A 23810-nucleotide genomic window follows, 5' to 3' on the forward strand; every position below is an offset into this window, starting at 1 on the left:
CCCTCCAGCCTTCTTGCTGGCTGGGCATGAGAAGCTAAAAAATCCTTGACTTAGTATAAACGCTACCTAGTCTGGGATTCAGTTTAGTGAAATATACAGCACTTCCTAAAGGAAGCTGAAACTCTCAATGAAGCTGCAGCATTTTTACAGGATTACTTTTAAGTGGTTTATTCTCTCATCAAGGAAAAAAATCAAAATGGTATTTCCTGAATTGCTTATCCATTTCTGTTTGTTTTGTTTTCCCCTCTTTAGAAATTGATTCTGAGGGTAAAGACCATGTTTAATTTTGAGCTCATTAATTTATATCCTTAGATACAGTCCTTTTCCCCTTCACTCCCCGTGATGGCTGATGTTAGTTAAATTATCATTACAGAAAATGTACTTTCATGAGCAGTGAAGGGTGTGACCCTCTCTGGGAGCTGTTTCTGTGTCTGGTGTGTTTGTCCTAAGTTTGCTATGCGTGTGTGGTTTGTTCATCCCTGTTATCTGGGTTTTACAATCTACTGCATTATCTGCTTATTACCATGTTAAAATTCCATTTGAGAAAATACATCCATGCTACATACAACCTGTATGTTTATTTTTATCAACCAGGTTTTCTTACAGCTACAGAGATAATGTACAGCATATTTCATGCACTTATGCTGCTTCCTTCAAAAACAGACATTTTTTCTGAGAACAAGGATTATCTTGGTTAAAATAACATTTCTGTGACATGCAGCATGGGGTAGATTGCTAGAGCTGAGCCGAACATAAGTGACTTGTACTGAAATTGCCACTATTGGAAAAATGGTTTATTTGCTCTTCATCACAGGGGAAAGCAAATTTTTGTGGGTTTACTTTTTTTTTGCACTGACTTTTTTGCCCTTTTGCTCCTAGGTGGTGCTGCGGAGCAATCTGGAAACATAGAAACTGGAGATGAAATTCTTGCTGTTAGTGGAAAATCATTACTTGGCCTCATGCATTACGATGCCTGGAACATTATTAAATCTGTGCCAGAGGGCCCTGTTCAGCTACTAATCAGAAAACACAGAACATCAGTATGATGGAAGCACTACATCAAATCACACTTGCTAAGACAAAACACTTAAAACTGGCTACAAGCTATCTTTGTTTCTAAAGTCACACAGAAGTGTCTTAATGCTCTACAGAGAGGTGCTAAGAGCCTTGGAGAACCACTGAGCAAGCATGTGATGAGCATCATAAAATCTCACCTAAGTATCGAGGATGAAGGAAGCCAAATGTTAAGAGACAATTTTGTATTATGTGGCAGTTTTAATGGAACTTCAAGACCTCTCCTGGGTTTGATTTGAAGTATTTTGACTGAGAAAAATAACACTGTGCCTGTCCCTGATATTTTTAGTATCTGCAGAGCATTGGGAGTATAACTTATGGTTGTTATCCTGTTGACAAGGATGGGTATTTAGATTGTACTGTATCACTTAGCTGTAATAAGACTTCAGGACACTTACTTAGGGTCTGGTCCTTTTTTTGTTGTAATAAGAGAATGTCTGGAACAATCTCACTTTATTCTTCTAAGTGCAGTTTTGCTAAAAATGCATGACAAAAAGAGTATAATTTTGCACAACTTTTATGCCTAAAACATGAGCATTTTAATGCAAAGCTGAAAAATCTTAAAACTGATGAACTAACTTGGCATCCATCACAACTGAGTCTGCTCTTAGATGCAACTTGTATCTGAAATCACTTGGCATTAATGCAGTAGAACTCTGTGAGCAAAAAAATCACATCCAAATAATAGGTGATTGTCCACCAAGGTGTAGACTGAGTTGTTAGTTGTGATTAAAACAGGAGCGATAAAAATTGGGGTCTGAATTTTCAAATTTAGGCTTCTAATGTTAGGCACCTTTAATATATATATATTTTTAAAAAGGGGATAATTTCAAGTGCTGAGCACTTGCAGATCCCACAGACTTCAGCAATCACAAAGTATGTCTGAAAGTCGGGCTGCTTTTATTTGGCTGCAAGAGGCTTAAGGCTGCCCGACTTGAAACACTCAAGCTGAAAGTGGTGGTCTAACGATGGGGATTATAACAGATTAAATCTGAACTGGCCATATTTCTGGCTTTTAATCGCTCTTTTTTGTTTTGTCTTGTCCAATATTTATTTTTGCTTGTGTGAGAGTGGGTGAGGATGTGTGTGGAAGATATAAGTGCACCTGGCTGCATCAGGAACAGGCTGATGCTGAGGGTTCTGGATGGTGAAACTGAAAACTGTTTGTGTAGACAGGAGAAACCATGGTGTTAGATACAGCAGAACTGACAGGGTTGCAATGCCACGGGTGCTTAGTTTGGATTTTCTAACCTCTACTCACAGTAGAGGTACCAGCAGCAGGCCATGCTGCTGAGTGTTTTTCATAGTCTGCTGTGTTGGGAGGAGAGCGTACGGGTGCAAGAGATTAGACTCTGTTATTTCTCTTCCTACATCTGGGATAGCTAAACAACATAAAAGAGATACAGGAAGAAATGGGCCAGTGTCCTTATCAGCTGAGAACAAGTTGTTTGTTCCAGAGTGCTCAGGTTGTTTGTCACATTAGGCTGGAGACTGCTTGCAGCCAACATGCCCAGGGTGAAGAGCTCTCAGCCTGGAACCGGTCCAAATCTGAAGTGCTGCCTATGTCTATAGTGAGCCAAGACACTGCATAGCTGTTACAAAAAGGTCTGGGCTTGTCACTTGGCCCTACCCCAAGATCATACTATAGTTCAGTTTATTTACATTTATTCAACAGTGCTTGGAGCAGTTGCTTCCAGCTTAGTGGAGCACTTGCTTTAGTTAATTTCTGACAGCTTCATTAGACTCCAACTCGTGATATACAGAGGAAAATTCAGTTCTGCAAGGCAACCTGAGACCAGGTAAGCAGAAAAGCTGTGCAATGTTTTGTCTAAAAATGAATAGATTTAATTCTTTTTCTGTGACATTAGCATGTGAATCCAGGGAGAAATGCAGCTTTTGGTTACAGGAAAGGCAATACTTTACATAGTCCTACAGCTGCTTTGCCTGCAGGATTTCTGTCAAAACTAATTCAGGTTCAGTGCTGTGAAATGACTATGGAGTTGGGTTCCCTGTGACCCCGAAGCTCAGCCGCTCTGTTGGGACTGGTGCTTGCCTCCAGTCACCTCCATGGTGGGAGAGGCTTCAGGAGGATGCAGCACTTGGGGTCAGAGGACCACACTGAGGTTGCAGGCCTGTGCTGGGATAAAAGAGGTTACCCCTGCATATTTGGTGAAAAACAGGGAGAAGACATTTGGCAGTGACAATTAAATGGTGAGGCCTTGTTCAGGAATGACCAAAATCTGACTGTAATAGCGTGTATAATAGATACATAAAATGCATGTGGAATTTAATGCAGCGTAGTGAATACATACCTGTATACGTATAATACGTACAAGTGCAGTACTGACTTTTTGCTACTTTAATGTGGTAAATCACAGTTGTGTTTTAGGAAATGGCATTTTTTTTCAGTCCACAGTTTAAAATTTTGGAGGTTCCAATGCAGGGAGGCATATGTCTCCCTCACTCCTAAACCGGTGTGAGCTCAAAGGTAAAGTCTTCATTTTGTAAATTAAACTTAATTTGAGGTGTCTTAAGATGATATGTGGTGAATATTTTCAGATGCTTATTTGCAGGTACTGTTCATTGTGAGTGATTTAGAAGGCTTTAATTTTTCAGTAATCAAATACTATACTGTTCAGTATTTTATTTTACATGCACGTAGATATGTGTTGGCTGAGTAACAGCAGAGGTGGGGATTTTTGTGTGTGATTCAGTAGTGGCTATAATTTAAAAGCTAGGTTTAATGTTTTAAGTCTGATAGTTACTATGGGTAGAATGATACACTTCTCTACTAACATTACAGCAAGAAAAAGAATAGTATTTAACCCTGATTGTTTTTGTTCCTGAAAATACTTTTTTTTAATGTGAAAGAACAAGAAACATCTTTACTGATGCTACCAGTGTTGATATGATTACAGTAGTGTTTCCTGACATCTCTGTTGGGGTGACATTCCCCATAAAAGTCCCAGGATTTATGCAACATGGGTCTGCTTTATTACAAACAGGATGGGTAGACCAAACAGATGTAGTGAACCTTTGGTTGCGCACCTGGAAAAGTAAATGTTATTTTTCTGAGAGCCTGGTCCCACCAAAATGACAGAGGACGTTGCATTGGTTCATCAGTATTCAGTAGGTTCATGAGCATTTTTGGCCTTGCTGTTTGCCTGTCAGTCCCCACAGTGATTCTTTGCCATACCAGAAGGTTGGCCAAGCTCTAGGAGAGCGGTGACTCCCCAGAGACTTGCAGCTGCCTCTTGGAAGACCAAAAAATCAGAATGAAATTATGTACTTGGTCCACGACTGTTCACGAGGGACCTGAAGGCATTCCTGGTGAGGTGAATTTGCTCCTAGATGGAGAAGGTCTGGTGGAGGGCTTTGCTGCTTCCAGGCCTGGGGCAGCTCAGTGTACACATCCTGGATATGAGAATGGGCTCTGGTGTGATACTGCCATTGCATATTCTGCAGCCTTCTGTACCTGAAAGTTCTTTCCAGCTTCTTTGGGGACTGCATCTGTATTAAGAACTGTGAGATTAGGCCTAAATGAGGGAGGGAGCAACATCTGATTGTTTTCTTGCTAAAAAAAATAGTATGAGGGCAGATAAGTATTAAACTGTTGAGTGATTCATGTTTTCTAATGACCCTCTCTTAAAATTAACCCTAGTTAATGTTCTGCAGTGGTTCTTGTCAAAATCTGAAGGAACTGCTCCCAGATGGGAATGTTTACCTGCTTCTACGTTTAGCGTATGTAAATGTACAAGTGGAAATATTGATGAATAGTAGACTAGATCATGTGAGAAATGGGGATCCCACTTTAGGTAGATTTTATGTGTTAGGCTGATACACTTATTGTATGATATTGTATATTTACACTTTTATTTATATAAATAAAACTTCTTTTAATGAAAACTGTTTAATATGCCTTGTATATTTTAAAAAAGTGAGTGCAATAACATGAAATAGATTGTACATTTTTCAATTTGCTGTCTCTGTTATGTAAATCTGTATTGCCATAAACTGTTTTATTTGGGTTTTTTAGTGATTTTGAAAATAAATGGTATCCTTAGTACTCCTCTAGATACTTATTTCTGTTATGCCGATGTCTGTCTGGTCCACAGTTGGCACTGGCATCGTAGGGAGAGCACGGACAAAGACTAAGTAAGCGTTAATGCTGTCCAGTTGTGCATCTAAGCTAGAAGTAAAATACCAGCCTCTAAGAACTGTCATTCAGCATGAAGAGGATTAAAGCATTTAAGAAGTGTTAGAAGGTGTTGTATAGGACCTGCTTTGGTATCTTGGAAGCTGTGCTTTTTTTTCCCCACCCCTGTGCAAGGAAAATGCGGAAGGCAAAGGTGAAATGCGGGGTTTTCATCAAGAGGAGCAGTCTTTGGAGTGCATCACCGATAAGCTGTACCTCTTGCCCAGCCCCTGGGCTGTAATGGAACAGGTTGTATGTGTAGGGAATATGTATATACAACTAGGTCTAGACTGGTATTTCTTCTTGTCTTCCACCTACCCTGGAGATAAACTCCCCTTCAAAACCCTACTGAGCTGGTGGAATGGGCTGGGGTGGAGGCAACCTCTCTGTGGATGGAGTGGAGCTGCAGTGGAGCTCATAGTGGGAGGTGGAGGCCATAAGCTCCCAACAGTGCAAGTTTGCATCAAGTGGTCCACCATTTTATGGACACAGCTGGCTTCACCATCACTGCATGGCAGCTCGAAGCAAGCCTGCCTTCCAGAAAGATGAGGCAGCCCAGAAAGCTCTCCTCTCAGCTGCTCTGACATGGGGAATGCCAGAGGCGCCCCAAATCCCGCGCTGCCTGGCAGGACACGGACACGTCAGCTAGTCACTGCGGGGTAGGCTGAGCTGGAGGAAGGAGCATGTGGGTTAAGCATTTATATCCACATTGCAAGCCTGCGTGCGTTGCTCCGTGCTGGAGTGCTGGGTTGGGCGCTCGCAGCAGCAGCACGTCTGGAAACTCCCGCCCGGCTCACGGCACGGTGCAGTCCTGCCCTCTCCTCGTGCACGCGTGGCGCTCGCCTGCGTCTCTCTGCCGTGCCTTGCAAACCTCGCCGTTTCCTCTGGTGCACGGTGCTGCCCGAAAGGGCCGGGTGGGTTTTTCTGCGAGGGGAAGAAGGCGTTTGCTTTCCCGTGCTGGTGGCACGGAGAGCATTTCCCTCGTCCCTGGGCTCGTGCCCCAAAAGCCAATGTGCATGCTTTCAGTTTCCTTCTCTGGGTGCTGCGCCGTGAGGGTGCAAGTGAGCAAGACTCACGTGAGGAGGGATAAACACCAGCGCTCCTGCTGACTCACCCTGCGGGAAAGGCCGCACCCGGATACCCGGTCCCTTTCCTGGACTGGAGGAGAAAAGGAGGAACTTCGCGGTCTCCCAGTCCCCTGCCTGCATTGGGACCCCTTCTCCCCAGATCCCCCTCCCTTGTGAACACCTGCGATGAGGGACGCTGTGGAGCCTGTGTTGTTGCACACGATGAGATCATGCAAGGCATAAAACCAGTAGCGTGGGAAGGGGATGGACAGGGAGGTGTGGGGTAGCGCAGCAGCCCCCTTCGAGCTTGCTCCAGCACGTCTGTCCCTGGCCAGAGCCTGGCTTCTCTCTCAGAGCTGTATGGGGAAAAGCAAAAAGACATTTTTAGCCATGAAGATCTCTGCTTTCCCCTCTCCCCTGCTGACCTCAGTGCTGGGGCAGCCCAGCCCTTTCAGTGACTCCCCTGTATCCATTCTCCCGTCTGTCCTTCTCCCACTTTCTTCTAACGTATGGCATGAGCTGGGGCTCAACAGGGCTCAAGCCTCAGAGCAGCCTGGCTTTTGTAAGATCAGTCTTGAACGTCTTTAATTAAAATCTTAATTGCCTCAGACAGTGGCTAAGTAAAGAGGAACGCACGAGAGAAGACGCAGCGGACTTAATCCATAAATGGTTTATCCACTAGGACATACGAAGTGGTAGGAAATTACATCTAAGTTTTACCTGAGTCGGTTGTCTTTTGGGGATTGGGCTTTTTCTGAAGGCCTTGAGGCACTGGCAAATGGGGAACTTGGCACAAAAGGCAGAAGTTTGCAGTTTTGGGGACAGCTTTTTTTATTCCCATATCGTTAACATACAGAGCTTAGATCTATACGAGGTGAGTAGAGACACCTACTTTGTTGTTTGCAATCAGGTTTATCATTCTACCTGAAAAGTTCTGATGTCCGAATAGGGTCCAAGTGTCTCTCGTGTAGCTGTTTATGGCTCCAAAACATCATCTGTATTTCCTGGAATGTGTCAAAACTGGTACTTTATCACATTTGACCAAAGGCTAATGGTCGCTGTCTCTGTCCCCGCACAGGGGTGGTGTGAAGGAGACTCCCTGGGGGGGACATTCCCCGTGGCCCTCCCCAGAGCCAGTGGCCAGGCAGGAGCAGAGCATGCGGTGACCGGGCGCGATGCCCACGCACCCAGGGAAGTGACGCCACGGGGCAGCACGTGAGTGCGATGACAAGGGGAAGCAAAACCTCCCCAGGCCATGGCCCTGAGCTGCACTTCCCAGTGCCCAGGGCCACGCAGGCTCAGCCCCAGAGCCGGCCATGGCTGCGGGGCGCATGTCCACCCTGATGCTTCTGCACTGCCAGCCCTTTGCCCTCCCCTTGCCCTGGGCTGGGAGATTCAAAGCTCTGGTCCAGCAGTTTGGTGCTTGCTTTTTTTTTTTTTTTTTTTTTCTTTCCGGTGCAATATTGGGTCATAGAAGCACGCTTGCAGCACCTCCACCCTATGTCCAGAACCGCCGTATCAATAAGTACCTGGAAAGCAAGTGATGCTGCATTATCTAGAGCTGGTCCCCGTTGCTTCTGGTAAAGGAGATGGGGTCATTTCTCCTTGTCAAGAAGTATGGCTGAAGCCAGACTGTCATCACCAGCCCTTAGCAAAAGCCCATTTTGGACTTTGCCTTTACAGAAAAAGCCAACCATGTCTTGCTCTTTGTGTGTAGTCGTGTTCCTCAAAGCACTTGACTCAGCTAAAAGACTTCACAAATTAATGATGATGGCAATAATTTATAAAGCTTTTTTCCTTTTAAAAATATAAAATCCCTCTCATTAAATGATCATAAGAAAGAACATTTGATGCAAATAAACATCCTTCCTCAAAACAAGTTGTTGCCCTTCTACCCCGCAGTGTGTTAAGCTGTGACTAGAAGGATGTTTCCTGACAGTCAAGGTATTCTAAAGTTAGCCAATGCTAAAACCAGAACCTTTTTGCCTTTCTGTTGATAGTCCCGTATGCACTGGCCTCACCTTGCCGTGCAGCTGAATAAATCTGATACCGTTGTGCTGAGCAAAGAAGTTACCTGAAGCTGTAGTTGCTTGGATTTTTCCCTACCTAGCAAAGCCGTTTCCTTGATGTGCTGCTGGCACCATAGTGGTGCTGGGGAAAGCCCAGCTGCTGTCGTTGAAAATTACCTCCCTAATTCCTGATCCTGGAGGGACCTAGATGTGGCCTTATGCCTTTGTGACAGCTCAGTCACATCCCTTTCGGAAGCACAAAGGGGAAGGTGCAAGCAGTAATCTGTCGTTAATCACTGCCACGCAGTAGGTGGCAAAGGTGGCTGTGATCCCGGAGTAGAGGAAGGAGGTGCAAACATGGTACCGTGACCTGGGCAGAGCATAGTAATGCAGGCAAAACCCCAAAGGCACAAAAGCCCAGTGATGGGTACCATCCCTGGGGCCATCGTCTGCTCTGAGACCCCCCAGGTGGGCGCTGCAGCAGTGTCGCAGTGGTAACAGGGCTGCCAGTGTCCTGATGGAAGCTCCAAGGCCTCTTCACTGGCCTTATTCAGTGTTGCTGACGGTAGCTGGTTTCTTTTGATGTTTGCAGCTGGATCGTCTCCCGCAGGAAGGTGCCATGGCCCTTCAAGCGGTGGCGGTGGAACGAAGGAGCTGGCGGAGCTGAGCCAAGTAGTGCTCCTGCCATCCTTTCCTGTATAGGAGGGGATGATGCCAAAGCCCCTGTAAAATGAAATGGCTGAAACAGTTTTATTTGAGGTCCCTGCCATTTCATGGGATATCTCCTGTTGCTAAAGAACTGACACCTGCCTCCACGGTTTCGGAGGGCTTGCAGACTGGTGAGATTTGCATTGCAAAGAGACCATGCATGAGGAGGGAGGGCAGCCTTGGCGTGGCTAGTTCCTTATGCCATCGTCCAGACGATATAGTGACGCACTTGGGTAAAGAAAGACCCTTGTTTACAGCTGTAACAGCCTTTGGGACTATTGCTCACTGGCAGTCCCACCATCAGACAGTCACCTACTTCATGGAAAATGCTGCCAGACTGAAAGACAACACATCATATCCCCAGCCCTTCCTGTCCAGCCTCCTTACACCTCTATGGATGCACGTCATGCCCTCACACTATCTCATGTCGACTGGAAGAAAATGATAAAATTCATCCCTTCCAGCAGCGTGTGCTAAAAATAAATGAGCAGCGTACGAGACATTGTTTTTCAGATGACTTAAAAAAACATCCCGTGGGGGGAGAGGGGAGGAGGAAGGTGGTGTTTGTCGTCTAGCAATTTGTTTAGGAAATACCACTTGTGCATCCACTCTCAGGTGTGAGAGCATGAGCTGGCTGAGGGCACCAGGCTGGTTTTCACCTGGGCTAGCACAGTGCGAATGTGACCCAGGGCTGCACGTGTTGCTCTGGCAGGTGCCCACGGGCTGTGGTAAATGGAGAGCACTACTGGGCGGCAACTGCAGCAGTCTGCTTCAGCAGGTGGGTTTGGTTTTTTTTTTTTTTTGATACCAGGTGCTGGTGGGTGAGTCATGCGCCTTCAGACAGCAATGCCGTGCCCCAGTGATGGGCTTTTTTTTTCCGCTGCCTTTTAGGGAGGAGCAGGTCACAAGCATTGTGGCAGTGACCTGGCTGGAGAGGGGCTGGGCTCCGGCAGGCAGCGGGTGAGGGTGTCTGGATGTTTTCACAAGGCTGATGAGTCTTAGGAGTGTAATTTTCTGGTAGAGCTGTGCAAAAATGCACTGTGCAGCACCTGCGGTAGCACGTGGCACCACGCTGATGGGCCTTCTCAGGACAGCTTCACTGATGCCCCCTGAAGAAAAGCTCTTTCAAGCCTCTGCTGGTGGCTCACTGGGAAAGGACAGGGAATTGCTTCCCTTTGTTTTTTTTCATTCACTAGAAACCAGAGCCTTTGGCCACGAAGCTCTTAGTTGTCCTCCCACTGGGAACGGGTGCCCCAGGCATGGTGCTCCCTGCCTGTGAAGCTGGGAGAAGCAGCATGATGAGTCAGCGGAAAGCCTGCTGATGTGCATGGTGTAGCAGGTGAGGATCTCAGGCTCACTTCTCCAGAAACACATCTGGGTCCCAGCTTTAGGGAGGAAGAATAAGCTGTGCACTATCCCTTTGCTACTCCCTTGTGGTAAGCAGTATCATTTCCCCCTTTTCCAAAACTCCAGCTTCAAACTTAGGAGAAAGTAAAAAATCTGACCTTGGAGAAATGCTGTATTCCCTTCTGCCTGCATTCGAGACAAAACCCTCAACTTAGATGTCTATCCTTCACTGATCCCCAAGGACTCTCCTCCTCAAAGCTGCAACACCTCTGGTAGAGGTAATGGAGCCCCTGACACCACCCAACTATTCTGCAGGCAGTAGTTACTAGAAAATATTAGAAGAGGTGTCTCAGTTTCCCATTTTGAAGTCCAATGATATGGTTGTCTTGTTCCCCTTAAAGACAGAAGTAAAAGCCTAATCTCCCAATGCATACCTATTGGCACTCCGCTGTTGCCTTAGTGTGTGCCTGCTGATTTGGAAGTATGGAACGAATTTGCATCATACGATCATGCATTCAGAATCTGACCCCCCCCCCCCCCCCCCGAGTTATAACAATGACCCATTTTTCTCACAAATGCTTTGTATTTATTGTCTCAGCAAGAATTCAAGACATACATGCATGGGGCATACATGTGGGGCACACAGCAAAACATGTGGCCCGTATCCAGAATAGGCCTTAAGAAAAACAAACTCATGTTGATACATTCATATAGCAGATCCTTTGCAGAAGTAATAAAAGAAATCCTAGGGAGGACATCAGCAAGCACTTGCTCATATACTGGCACTGATCGCTTGAATCTAGGTCTTTTTCCTGAGCTCCTGGTGAATGCTAGCACTCTTGACAATGCTCAGAGAAACATAAAAACATTTCACAGAAACATAAAAACATTTCACAAGAAGCAACTAGTCTTTGCAGATCTAGACAGAAAAACACTGCGCTAATACTTAACTCAGATATCCCCATGATAATGCATTTATGTGGATGCTTTTTTTCATAACATTCATGTGTGCTACAGCCTGAAGAACTGGGCAGGCTCTATGAAGCCCACACCTGGCTTCCAATTCAATTTCAAAGGAGCATACCTTGAGCAGAACACTTTTATTCAAATACATTTCAGCTACTAATGCAGATGCTAATGCTGAATTTTCCTGAGAGTCCCAAACAGGCACGATTATTGTTTAGTGTCCTTGACGAGAACTCCAAGACTCCACCAAGCCCAGGACATAAAGCAAGACTCCTGTTGAAGTCGGGGCTGCCTTTGATGAACAGCTTTGCCGAGTTGCATGCAGCACTAGCCTGGGAGCTGGTGTTTAGCCAAACAGAAACTCTTTGCATTTACTTTTTAATACCTGAAAAACTGACCTCTGCACACATCAGCAAAACATGTTACTTTGCAGTATTAAGATGAATAACAACTATTCTTGAAACATTATGTTCTCACTGAAAAGGTATTAGCTGGCTTAGAAGAGGAAGGAACCGTGCATGTGGCTCAAGCCAATGGCAAAGCTCCCAATAATGCCACTGGGATGGGGTTAAAAGTCCTCCATGTGGGAAGCAGGCAAAGTCAGCCAGCTTCTGCCTAGTGAAATCAGTGACAACAAGTAACAGCTATGTACAGTTGGTTGTGACAGAGTGACCAGAGCTATTTCACGACAATTTTGCAAATGCAGATTCAGAAGAGCTAACCAAAAAATTAATTGTAAATACAAACAAGAATTCACTATTCAAGGCAGCAAAAAATTTAATTTGAACAGACCCAGAGTTCAGAAAGTGGAATTATAGAACCTTATACATTGCAAATGTACTTACATACAGGGTTAGTTAAGAGAAGGAACTCTGACCATTGACCTAAGAAGTAGCTACAAAACATGATCAGCTTCAGCCATTTTCTTGCTAGCTTGCACCCGTGAAAAAATACTGTTTAGGATCATGTCTGACATGAATTGACTAGCAGAGTTACTATTTGCCTTGACAGCCATCAGCATGCTTAATTCAGCTCATCCAAAGCCAGCCAAGGGTAATAACCCCTCAGTGAGATAGGCATAATGCATCACCATCCACTGGATGTGCTACAGGAGCTTCATCATTCTGGAACTGAAATGAGGTTGCTGTGAAATGAAATGGAAATAAAGTACAAGGGAAGAACCTTTGCTTGTGAGTATATTAAACATTCAGAAGTCCAAGGCTACTTTCCTGTACTGATTGTAACATTAAGTTCTATTGATATTATTTCTTCAAAGAGAGGTAGTTGCTTTCTTTGAATAAATAACATTCTCAAGAAAACTTAAGATTCAACTCACATTCAGCTTTAAGGTCTACTTCTATTGAAGAGTTATTTTGTTACTTATAAAGGCACAGCAGTATTGTACTGTTCTCAAGAAATTCTTTGTAATGTTGAAAGAATCCTTCCACCAAACACACATACCTCAATATCTCTATCTATGTAATATATATTCTTATATGTCTTATATAATGCTATACTAAAGTATGCTCCCCTCAGTTGCATGAAGTATTTCCTTTATTATCAGAAAACATCATGCTTTCTTCTAATTAATATAATGTATTTTTATGTCATGTTTTGAACATTTTTTCATACTATTTTTGAACCTAACAAGTAGCATTCAATTAATAGTTCTGTGAAATACTCATTTCATGCACATGGGGTGCACGTACTTATATTTTTTATATATATTATATATATATACACAAATACATACATATATATATATAATATAGACTAGAACTATGCAGTATCATGTTAGTACATAGAATTGTAATTTTTAGTCCACAAAGCAACATCCTGTAACAAATAACCTTTCAATACAGACAGTGGTTTAATTAACAAATGAAATAATCCCACCACCAGATTCCTGTCTAGCAGAATCCATGCTTTAGGAAACAAAAACAGTCAGAACCCGAGCAACTGGCTTTTGCCTTGCGGGATACGATCCCGTGTTCCAAGACACTGACTTTTTTTTTGGCTTCTTCCCAAAGGTGGTCCTCGGTGAAACAGGAGGACCAGAGGGCGACTGGGGAAACCAGGCTGCTGGAAGTCTTCTCAGACCAGGCTGAAGGGCAAGTTCCATCTTGCCCCAAGTCTCCCCATCGCGTGGCGAGGGCCTCTGCCCGTCGCTATCTTTGTTTTTTTTTCACCTGGCTTTCAGACGCCAACATCGCCGTAACATTCTTCAAAGAAACCGTGTTGCGACAGCCATCCATTCAGCAGCTCCGGGCAGCAAAATACAACGCAAAGAGCTTTCTTCATCTCCCACTGTCAGTGAAGTCTCTTGTCCCAAATCCACAAAGCCAAGGTCTTTCCCTGCTTTTTCAGCGCACCGCTTCCGAGGGGAGCTCACGTCTCCGGGAAGAATAGCTTCGTGAGGAGGTTCAGGATCTTCTGCCGCAGGTCCCACTTGTCGCCGATCCTGCGCAGCTGCAGGGCGCACTGCGCCTCCACCTCCCGCCCTGCAGGGCACACGCACGGCCATCAGCCCCCCGCACCGCCGCCTCCCCACCCGCGCCCGCTCGGAATGTTACGGAGAACTTGACGGTATCGCGCATTTTTTCCCAGGGCCTTTTTTTTTTTTTTTTTTTTTTTTTTCCTCCTCACTTAATATTAACACACACACACACACACACACACACGCTACGAGCACCGCCTGTACCCACCCCCGCGTCCACACGGGCGGCCGCAGCCGCATCCTGCCGCCCGCGGTCCCCGCTCCCGCTCCTGGAGCCGGGACGGGGAGGGGAGGTGGGCAGCGGACCGGCCGGAGAAGCGTGAAACCCGACCCCCCCGCCTCCGCCACCACCAGCACCACCAGCACCACCAGCACCAGCACCCCCCCCCCTCGCTCCCTTCACCCCCCCCGGTACCTGCGGGAGCGGCGGGCGGCGCGGCCTTGCGCAGGGTCCTGCCAGGCATCATCGCGGCGGCGGGGTACGGCGCCGGGGCGGGGCGGGGGTACGGCAACGGGTACGGCTCGGCGGCGGCAACGGAGTGCGGGAGGGCGGGGCGGAGCGCGGCCCTAAGAGCAGCGGGGCGGCGGGGCTTTCCCCGCGACGTGACGTGACGTTCGGAAACCGCGCGGGAATCCCGCCCCCCCGCCGGGCAGGCAGGGGCCTGCCGCAGCGCGCCCCGGGCGGGGGCGGGGGCGGGGGCCGGGGGGCGGGGGGCGAGGGCCGGGGGCGGGTCCCTGGGTCAGCGGCGGTGAAAAGTAACGGCGGGATGGGGGGGGGGGGGGGGTGTGCTGGAAGAGGGGGAGATGGAGCGTGTTTAGGGGGGAGAAGAGGTGGGGGGGGGGGGGCGTGGGGTGGGCTTGTGGTGGGCCAGGGGAGGTGGGAGGGTGGGCTGGGATTTTGTGGTGGTGGTCCAGGAGAGGCGGACGGGGTTGTGCTGGCAAGGGACGGGGTTTGCCCGGGGTGGGCAAGAAGACAGGGAGGGATGGGTCTGCTTGTCCTTAACCAGGAGATGCTCCTGACGCAGCGCTGTGTCGCTTGGGGTTTTGCTTTCAAGGTGATGGTGACCTTAGCCTCAAACAAGCCATAGGGAAACAAGCTGGCCCACGTCGTGTGCCGTTTGCCACTCAGGGCCTCCCTCCCGCTGCTGGATCGTCCCCGTGGCAGTGCAGGGCCTGCACCGCGCGTCGCTGGCTGACACGCGCCGGGGCGTGCTTACCTGCGCTCGCTGTAATTTTAGATGGTGCCTTTTACAAGAGGCAAGAAACAAGAGCTGAAATTATAAAGTTGCCCTCGTGACTTTTTGATTGTTGCACAGTGTTGGGAGAGCTGCCAGTGAGACGTGAGTCACTCCTCTGTCTCCTGCGTCTCGGAGAGTTGATATTTGGTGCGGTGGCACATAGGATGGACTTTTGTTTTTAAGGGGAAATGAAAACAGCTTGATGTAAAGAAAGCACAGATGGGCTAGACATAACAAAGAACCGATTTGTGGCTGAAAGCCAGTCAATGCCCACCTCTCCCATCAAAACACAGCTTCAAGCAGGAAAAGACACCAGGGTGTAATACAGGCCCACAAGGGGCTGTCGAGGAGCTCTTTTCTGCGGGATGACTCTGAAGTCAAGTGTCTGGAAACGCTGATGACTTTGAAGTCTATTGGAAGAGGAAAAGTTCACCAGCTCAGCTCAGAAACCCTTTCCCCTGCATATGTGCTGGAAGCGATGGCACATGTAATTTCTCTCCCTGCGTAGGAAACCTCAGCCCCTTTGCTCCCTGGCAGAAGGCAGCGGGCACAGTGGTGTCGCGGGGCTGGCGTGTGGGAGAGGCAGTGGTGCCGGCTCATGGACGGGGCATGTCTCAGGGCGAGATGTCCAAATGAAGGGTAGAGCTGGATGAGGCTTTTGCATGGCCGTTCCTGGGATGGTGGCTGGCACTGGCTCTGGTGGCATCCTGCAGTGTGCTCTGCTGGGTTGTGACGTGGTGTCGGAGCAGTTTAGGTTGGCCACAGAGGAGTTTCTGCTGTGTTTGAGAAGACACTGCCTTAATCTCTCATCCTTTGGTATAACACCTATATGGCATACAGGCTTATTTGCTTGACTTGATGCGTTTAGGGTCATTTTTCAGCTGTGAACACCCCTGTTTGTAATGCATCCCCATTCAGGGAGAGCTGCCCTTTGACCGTATCATTCCTGTTACATAAGAAACTGTTTCTTCAAAACAAGTTTGTTGGGTTTTAGATGGCGGGAAGGCAGGTAAACAGCTGGGGAGTGTGTCAGGCTGCATGACGTGTCATCCCTCACGGTGGAGATGCTGTGGTCTGCAGCACGTGATGCTCAGGGCTGCATCTCACAGCTGTAGCCTGACGGCTTCTCCATGAATCATGGCAGCCCCTCCAGGATGCCAGAACAGGGGGGCAGGGTGCTCACCGAGACCTCCACATGCCCCCAGTGCTCTGCAGTGCTCAGCAGCCCAAATGCAGCGAAAGCACTCATGAACTCAGTCCATAGGGAAGAGGGACACCCTTATCCCTTGCCCTGCTGGGCACATGCATATTATTTTCCTCATTTAATTTGCTCATTTAGGCAGAGCCAGGGATGACACGGGGCTTGCTCTTCTTTGTGAATTCGGAGACAGATCTAATACTTGGGCATATTATTTAAATGACTGTTCCTGCAGTGAGGCCAAAACCAAATGAACCTCAATCCTGTCCTGCTTAGTAACACTTCCTCACCCAAGAAGGGGATGATCTTTAAAGGCAACTTCTCCCTGTATACCTCTGCAGCAACACAAAGAGATGGGCCCTTCTTTTGGGCATATGTGGGATAGGAGATGCTTTCCTATCAGGGCAGCTGGACACAAACCCAGTGGGATAGCAGAGTCGCAGGCATTCATTTATTTTCTTTATTTTAAAATAGTGGTGGGGTAATAAGAAGGGTGGGGGGCTTCAGTGTACAAAATGGGTTAATGGACCCACCTGTGAGACAGAGTATCTATCTGAAGTGCTCATCTTGCCCATCGCTGCGGTCAGAGCCATGTATCTGAGTGCAGTGGTGTAAGGCAGGAAGCCCCACTGTTTAGAGGGCAGCTGACTTGCACGAGCTCCGGATCTGGCCCACCTCCCCACAGGGTTTTACTGGTGTGTGAGGGCCTTACTGGTGTGTGACAAATCACAGTCTGTTGTGGCGGGAGCTGCACATGGTGGGGCCGCTGCCAGTTACAGGATTGCACAACAGCAGCAGAGCAAAAAAAAGTCCATTGTGCTTTCAAGCCACCCGTGAGCTCTGACTTTTTTTCTTTTAGTTCCCTTAAATAAAGTGGTGTGGCTGTGGGAAGTACAGGCCTCTGGGAAGCTGCTCTACCGGAGCAGCCACAAAAGTTGTTCCTTGCCGTGGCCCCACCGAGCAGGACCACGGGTCCCCAGGTGGGCACAGCCTCAGTGAGGAGCAAAGCACCGGTAGCCCAAGGAGCACAAACCCCTTGGAGCAGCCTTCCAGTTTATTCCTGTTGAACACCATTTAAAGTTAGCACAATTACACAGCTGAGAAGAGACAGTCATCTTGAGATAACATGCTCCAAGCTTTGTTGATGTCTGGGGGATGTGGTCTAACCAGGAACATGTTACTGAAAGCCAATATGTGATGGACTATCAGTATGAGCAACACAAGTGGGCAGGCTTGCTGAAAGGAAATCGAATGTTGCAAAAACGAAATCAAGAGTAGGAGCGAAAGGAAACCAGCTCTTTTTTCTCTGAACTCAGTTATTTGTGCTGAATCAGCTTCAAGCTGTTTCTGTGCCTCTCTGTGAGATCTTAAATAAATCTCCTGGTTACGGGAGTTCATCCTCTTCTTTTCCCAAGGCTGTCTGGTGTTAAGAGCTCTTGTGTTAACAGAGAAGCTGTTTGTTTCTCTCTCTCCCTTTTCCCGTTTCTGCAGACCACAGCGTCGGTTCCTGTTGATCCTCGCGGGTCCCAGCACCCGAGCAGGAAACTCAGCTCTATTGTCAGGAGCACAAACCAAAGGTCATTTCGGGAAAGCGCGGCAGGGTGTGGCCGCGCCAAGCGAGGGCGATGATGGCCTTGGCGGGCTTTTTTTCTTTTTTTTTTTTTTTTTTCTTTTTCCATTTCTTATATCACTCTCTCTTGTTTGCTCTTCTCTGGCACCTTTCCTCCAGGGATCTCTCTCACTGTTACAAGCAAAGCTTCATAAATCCTGAAGCCTTAAACATTAATCTCAACCTCACCTTTCAAGGAAAGGGCTTTGTTCTGTGTTAGCAATTTTCCGGTGGTAACTGCAGCAAAGCTTCTGCAGCAAAGCTTCAGCCTCCAGCAGCTGCTGCTGTGCTGCCGACACCTCCGCTATGGTAAGGGAAGAGGTTAATGCAGATTTAAACAGTTAAGTGAAATACTCCAGCTAATTCGACTTTGAGTTGCTGGTGTGATCCAGCACCAGACAGGAGAAAAAACTAAGGAGACCTGACTGCCTGCTGCTCAGATGCAACCCCCACTTGCACATGTCTGATCTGCTGTTTAAATATTACCCAACGGCCCTACCACTAATTCTTAGACTGTCCCTAATGCTGTTTTCTCCCACCTGCTTCCCTTGAAAGCTTAAACATGTAATTTTCTTAGCAAAAGGGGAACTTGCATGGCTTGTTCATCTATCACAGTGCTCTGTCACTGGCAGAGGGGTTGCAACCACCTGCGTGCCAAGCAGGCAGCATTAATTAATTACTTCCAAAATGCTGCTGAAAGATGACTCGGGTGTGTCTGATCTGGTGCCCACCAAAGCCAGGGTGGGCAAAGCAGTTTTCCTACTGAGAGCAATATCATTTGGTTGAGGATGGGGCTTGATAGCAGAACCCCTCCATGATACAGCTGAAGTGGAAACAGGTTTGTATCAACTGTGTGCTCTTTCTTTAATCCAGAAGTAACTTTGATGAAACTTAGTTGACTGAATTTTCCTGGTCATAGGTTGCTCTACACTCAATTCTAAATTAGCCAGGGCAGGTTATCTGGTGAGCTGAATTTTCTGTGAAAGCAGAAAGCAAAGACACTGCAGGTGGCTCCTTGTAAGGTCATTCCTGATTCAGCCAATTGGTAGTCACCGAAAAGCTTTCTTAAGAGCTAAAAAGGGCAACATTTACTAGGTAGTTTGTTAAGTGGGTTTTAGCGCCTGTGAAGATGGCAATATCCTCATAAAGGACAGCCTTTGCAACTGCTATCCAGATGAAGTAGGTATTAGTCAAGTAAATACTGGCGTTGATCACTGTTTATCAGGCTGGTGGAGTATTTGCTGAAGAGCTCTCTTCTGTGTGCGTAGGTGTCTTTGCAAACGCCAAGCATACTGTTAGCACAGCTGCACCATCACTGCTGGGTTTTTGCAGAAGTCCTTCCTTGGATGGTGACTATGGTTATTTTCTGTCTTGCTATCTTTGTTGAGAATTTGAATGTGCTTCATTTCTGGAATTCTTCACTGCTTGCTAGTCTGCCAGATCTTTTTCAGGCTCTGGCTACCTCCTACTTCCCTAGTTCCCTGTGTCTCCTCTGCACTTTGTCATAATTTTTGTATATAGTCAATGCAGCAGGTGTGGGATTGGAAAAAAAAAAAAAAAAAGGGAAATCCCATGTGTGAGACACTTGGTGCTTTCCTGGCATGCTGGTGCCTTGCAGTTTAGCCAGTAATTTGGTATCCCATGCAAGGCTCCTTATCAGTGACCTGCTGCGAATCACTGAAGTCTAATGAGAGAATTAAGGAATCCGAAGGAGATTTGCTGGACACCAGCATGGTGACGTGGGATTCCTAGTCTGGCACCAAGCTGGTCCTCAGTGCTGCACTGTCTCCCCTGTACTCTTCCAATGCACTTCAGTTGGGACCAGAGCCATTTTGCATGATTAGAATATTTTCAGACTGTTCTGAATAATATTTTGTCTGTGCTGGGTTTTTGAAGTGCCTTGTTTGAATGATCTCCAGTTGGATGAAGGATCACTTAGTCCCCCTAAATCCCACAAAGCAGATTTAACTTAGGGCAAGATTGAATTTAGCGAGCAGATTGAACATAGGGCAAAAGGCCAACAGAATTAATAACAGAAAGCAGGACTGAACCAAGGTGGGAAACAGTATCTTGTGAAGCCTTCTCCTTCGGAATTTTTAGGGCTTAAAAACTGCTTTATTCACTGTAAAGATTAGACCTCTACATTTGGAAAAAGGAGGACAGTATGTTCAACATTATAAGAAAGTATAGGATCTCCTCTACAATTTGAATCATCAGTGATTTGTATGAATAAGAATCAGGTGTGTTTGGGGATCTTGGGGCCATGTCTTTGCTATGACAAGGAAATAATGAGAATATGATTTGAGTTTCATTTCAAAATGTCTGTTCAGGAAAAAAAGGCACAAAAGTGTGAAACTCTATTGTGGATAGATCATCGCAGCCCAGACCTCAGGAGCTGGCAGGAGTATGGGAGCAGGCTGTGCCCTTACCCCAAATGTGCACACACACACGCTGCCAAAATATATCCATTTTGGGGTGCTCTGGTGAGTACTGGCACTCTCCAGCCACCAGAGCATCACTGGGACAGGCTGGACTATTTCCCTTTCAGGATCTGCATGCTGTATCATAGCAGTTTGAAAACTATACGGTCCCTACACAGGCTGTGCTGGCTGAGAAGTGGGGCAGACTGAAATTGTGTCTTCGTGAAAGCTGACAGGGTGGCCACAGACTGTAAAGGCAGAGGGACTACTTGACTCATCGCTAGACTGACAACGCAGTTGGTATGAGAGGGCTGACAGCACCCCATGTTGTGAGGTAGTTTCATTTTAAAGCTTTGCCTCTGATTGCACTGAAATGAGTTCATTTCCTTTTCGTTTTTATTTTTCATACACAGAAACGTACAGGGAGGGGGAAGGGTGTGACTTTTGCTCCTTATTCTAAATGGAAGAGAAAACGAAAAGCCTCCCCGGAGATGGAAAGTCCCCTACAGCTGCTCTGCAGATATGCCACAGGAGCTTTAGGCGCAAAAGGCTGCAAGAAAAAAAATGCGTCGGTGGCAATGACCTTGCACAGAAATGGAAGGCGGCCTGTCTCTTCCTGCCAAAACGTGCTCCCTTTGGGCTCTCAGTGCTTTCTCTATAGGTGTGAGCAGCTCATAGAGAAGAGGAGGACGTGCTGGAAGTGGTGGGACAGGGTGGTCAGGTGCAGACAGGACTGCTGTGCTCCCTGAGTGCCCATCTATTACCATGCAGACCTAAGGGCTGGATCCATACACTTCCCGACTTCAGGGGAGCCCTGCTATGGGGAGCAGCTCCATGTAGCACCACTAACTGCTGCTCATAATCCCCCCTTTGCTAAGTGAACACCACATTCAAGATCCTGCTTTGTTTCCAGGTGATGTCAGGGAAAGAAAAACCAGCACAGACCTGGACGTGTTTGATGTCCACGCTGGCTCTGAACATGGGGACAAGCTTCTCCCATGCATCCACAGACATGTGCTGGCTGTCACCCCTGCAGCACACACACTTTTGGCCATGGGTGTGCCGCTGTGGCGTGTTGGTCACTGGTGGGAGAGGGAAAGCTTCTGCGGTGACCTTTGGCATTAAGAGTACAAACAAACAAGTGAGAAATAAGAAGTCTCCTTTCAAGGGTTAGGACATCGTGTTCTTCTCTCTGCAGATGCACCAGCTGACTCCAAGGGGTATAAAGGAGAAGTAAATAGGGGAAACAGGAAAAAGGGTTTTGCACGTGACAACAACAAAGTATTTTTTGCACTTTACAACCTGTTTCTATTTTCTGGGCCCTCTGTGCTTTGGGAAGGTCCTGGTGTCAGCTCCTCCCTGCCTCCCTCGTGGGTCTAGGTGCTGTGTGCGTGCCCCGTGCCCCTCGGCAGGGCTGTCACCATCCCCACCTGCTCCACATGTGGAGGAGAGGAGAGGAGTGGAGGAGCATGGATGCTGGGGAGGGGGGGGGGTGGGAAGCAGAGGGTGAGGAAGTGTGTAGGCTGTATCCTACAGGCAGGAGTAGGACTTCACGTTGCATGGCACAGCATCTTGGGTTGCATCATGCTTTGTGGCCATGATGCCATCCTCCCTCCCTATTTCATCATCCTGCGGTGGGCAATAATGTGGGGTGGGGGTGGGGCACACGGGCTGTGAATGTGCAGGAAGCTCTCAATCTGCAAAGACACAAGAAGTCCGGGGGGGGGGGGGGGGGGGGGGGGCGTGTTGTTATTGTTGTTTTTGACACAGGGCAATTTAATTGTCAAGCGGTGGCAGGAGTCTGGCAGGGCATGGCTGGTGTGACCCGCCTGTGTCTGCGGTTATGGCAGAGCACGGTGGCAGGCAGGGAGAGGCGAGAGGAGTGCTGTGCCGAGGACATGACAGAGGACCTCCGAAAGGGCTGGGGAAGGGGCGAGCAGTGGAGGAGCATCCCTGGACAGGCACCAGCTGCTGCCCACTGCCCTGCAGCTCTGGGGGATGCTGGGGACAGTTTTGCAACGTGGAGTCAACAGGACCCTGACAAATTACTCAAGAGCGTGTGTGGTGGTTTGCTGATAAGGTGTTACGGGTACTTTCCCTGTCTGGACCCCAGTGCCGTGGGCAAGGGTGTCGGAGGGAGGTGCTTTGAAGGTGCCTGCTGAGGGCTCAGGAACTGGCAGGGTGCCCTGAGGAGCAGGTGCCCCAGGAGGTGGGATGTCTCATGCCGGGAGGGCTGTAGGGTCCCACTGAACATGGCAGGGAAGAGGAGAAAGCTAGCAGGTCCCTCTGCGGGGCACCTGGAGCAGGCTGCCTCATGAGCCCCCACCCACCCCTGCAGGGATGCCGTGGGGGCTACTGGTCTGCACCCCACTGGTGGGGTTCACCTCCTGCTGGGAGGAGAGTGGATAGCTGGCTGTCTCCCCTGCCTCAGTCATCCCTGCTGACCCTGTGGTTGCTGGAGTGTCCCTGGTGACCCCATGAGGTGTGACCCTCTTGGGGTGACTATGTGATCTCCATGGCACAACACTCCTTCAGGTGACCATCGTGACTCCATGGGATGGGACACCTCCCTTTGGGATGTCTCTTATGATCCTGTGGCATGTGACCCTTCAGGTGACGCTGGACACCCCGTGGGATATGACCCACTTGGGTGATCTTGGTGACCCTGTGGGAATTGACCCCACTGGTTTGTCTCTGGTGGGTATGGATGCTGGGACAGCCCTGAGCTGGGAAGGGGCAAGCAGTGTGGGGCTGCTTCCCTTGTAGCCCCAGGCCTTCCATTGCTGGTCTCTCATGGGGTTCTCCAGTTTCTCAGGAGACCAGGTGTTGCCCCCACCACCTCCTCCTCCTCGAGCTGGTGATGAAGGTCCCACCTCCCATCACTCAGGCTGGGGAGTCACTCAGGGGCACAGACCGGGGACCAGCTGGCCTCAGGGCTGTTGGTGCACTCATCGCACCCCTGAGCTTCAGGTTCCTACTGCCCAGGAGAGGCCACATCAAGCAGAAGTCAGTGTATATCTAGCAATGATGGCACCTGCGTCTCCAGCTGAGGAGTTCACAGACTCACGGAATTCTGTGTTTGGGCAATAAATCTAGCAATGATGGTGTCAAGTCTAAAAACCCAGAAGGCTCAGACCCGGGAAGGCCGCAGAAGTTTGGATGCTTAGTCAAAGAAAGTAGTGTGAACTTTCAGTTTTGGCTCAGGGCTGAATCACTACGAAACCCACCTTTTTTGTGGTATCTCCCCAACTGCCAAAAAGCAGAAAATGACAGCACCCACAAAAACAGCAAGTAAAATACCTTGTCAGGCTTTTAAAAACCTCAGTTAAAAAAATTCTTGGTACCATATGTGGGAAAACAGAGTCACGAGAGCAATCAGTCAATGACCCCTTGCATGTGGAGTTCTGGGAAACCTCCAAGGGATGAGGGAGAATCTCCAGAATCCCTATTTATGAATTTAGCTCCCAAACAACAGAGCATGC

The 23810-nt window shown here is 48.0% G+C and overlaps 2 protein-coding genes across 5 annotated transcripts in view; one reads left to right on the forward strand and one right to left on the reverse strand.

The window, feature by feature from the left end:
• The window catches only part of PDZD2 (PDZ domain containing 2), a 145416-nt gene extending 140441 nt beyond the window's left edge, over positions 1-4975 (forward strand). For all 4 annotated transcript variants that reach the window (XM_030005540.2, XM_030005544.2, XM_030005545.2 and 1 more), the window contains one exon: positions 880-4975. In XM_030005540.2, coding sequence (XP_029861400.1) covers positions 880-1046 — 167 coding nt within the window. In that variant the 3' untranslated portion in view covers positions 1047-4975. The remainder of the gene's footprint in view (positions 1-879) is intronic.
• A 5988-nt stretch (positions 4976-10963) lies between these two features.
• On the reverse strand, positions 10964-14390 carry PMAIP1 (phorbol-12-myristate-13-acetate-induced protein 1). Its single transcript, XM_030005559.2, has 2 exons — positions 14279-14390; positions 10964-13867 (listed from the first exon to the last, which is right to left on the reverse strand). The coding sequence occupies exons 1-2, from the start codon at positions 14328-14330 to the stop codon at positions 13755-13757; spliced, it is 165 nt and encodes a 54-aa protein (XP_029861419.1). The 5' UTR covers positions 14331-14390; the 3' UTR covers positions 10964-13754.
• Positions 14391-23810: the final 9420 nt, after the last annotated feature.

The sequence above is a fragment of the Aquila chrysaetos genome, chromosome Z (assembly GCF_900496995.4).
Source record: "Aquila chrysaetos chrysaetos chromosome Z, bAquChr1.4, whole genome shotgun sequence".
In the NCBI taxonomy this organism is placed as follows: Eukaryota; Metazoa; Chordata; class Aves; order Accipitriformes; family Accipitridae; genus Aquila; species Aquila chrysaetos.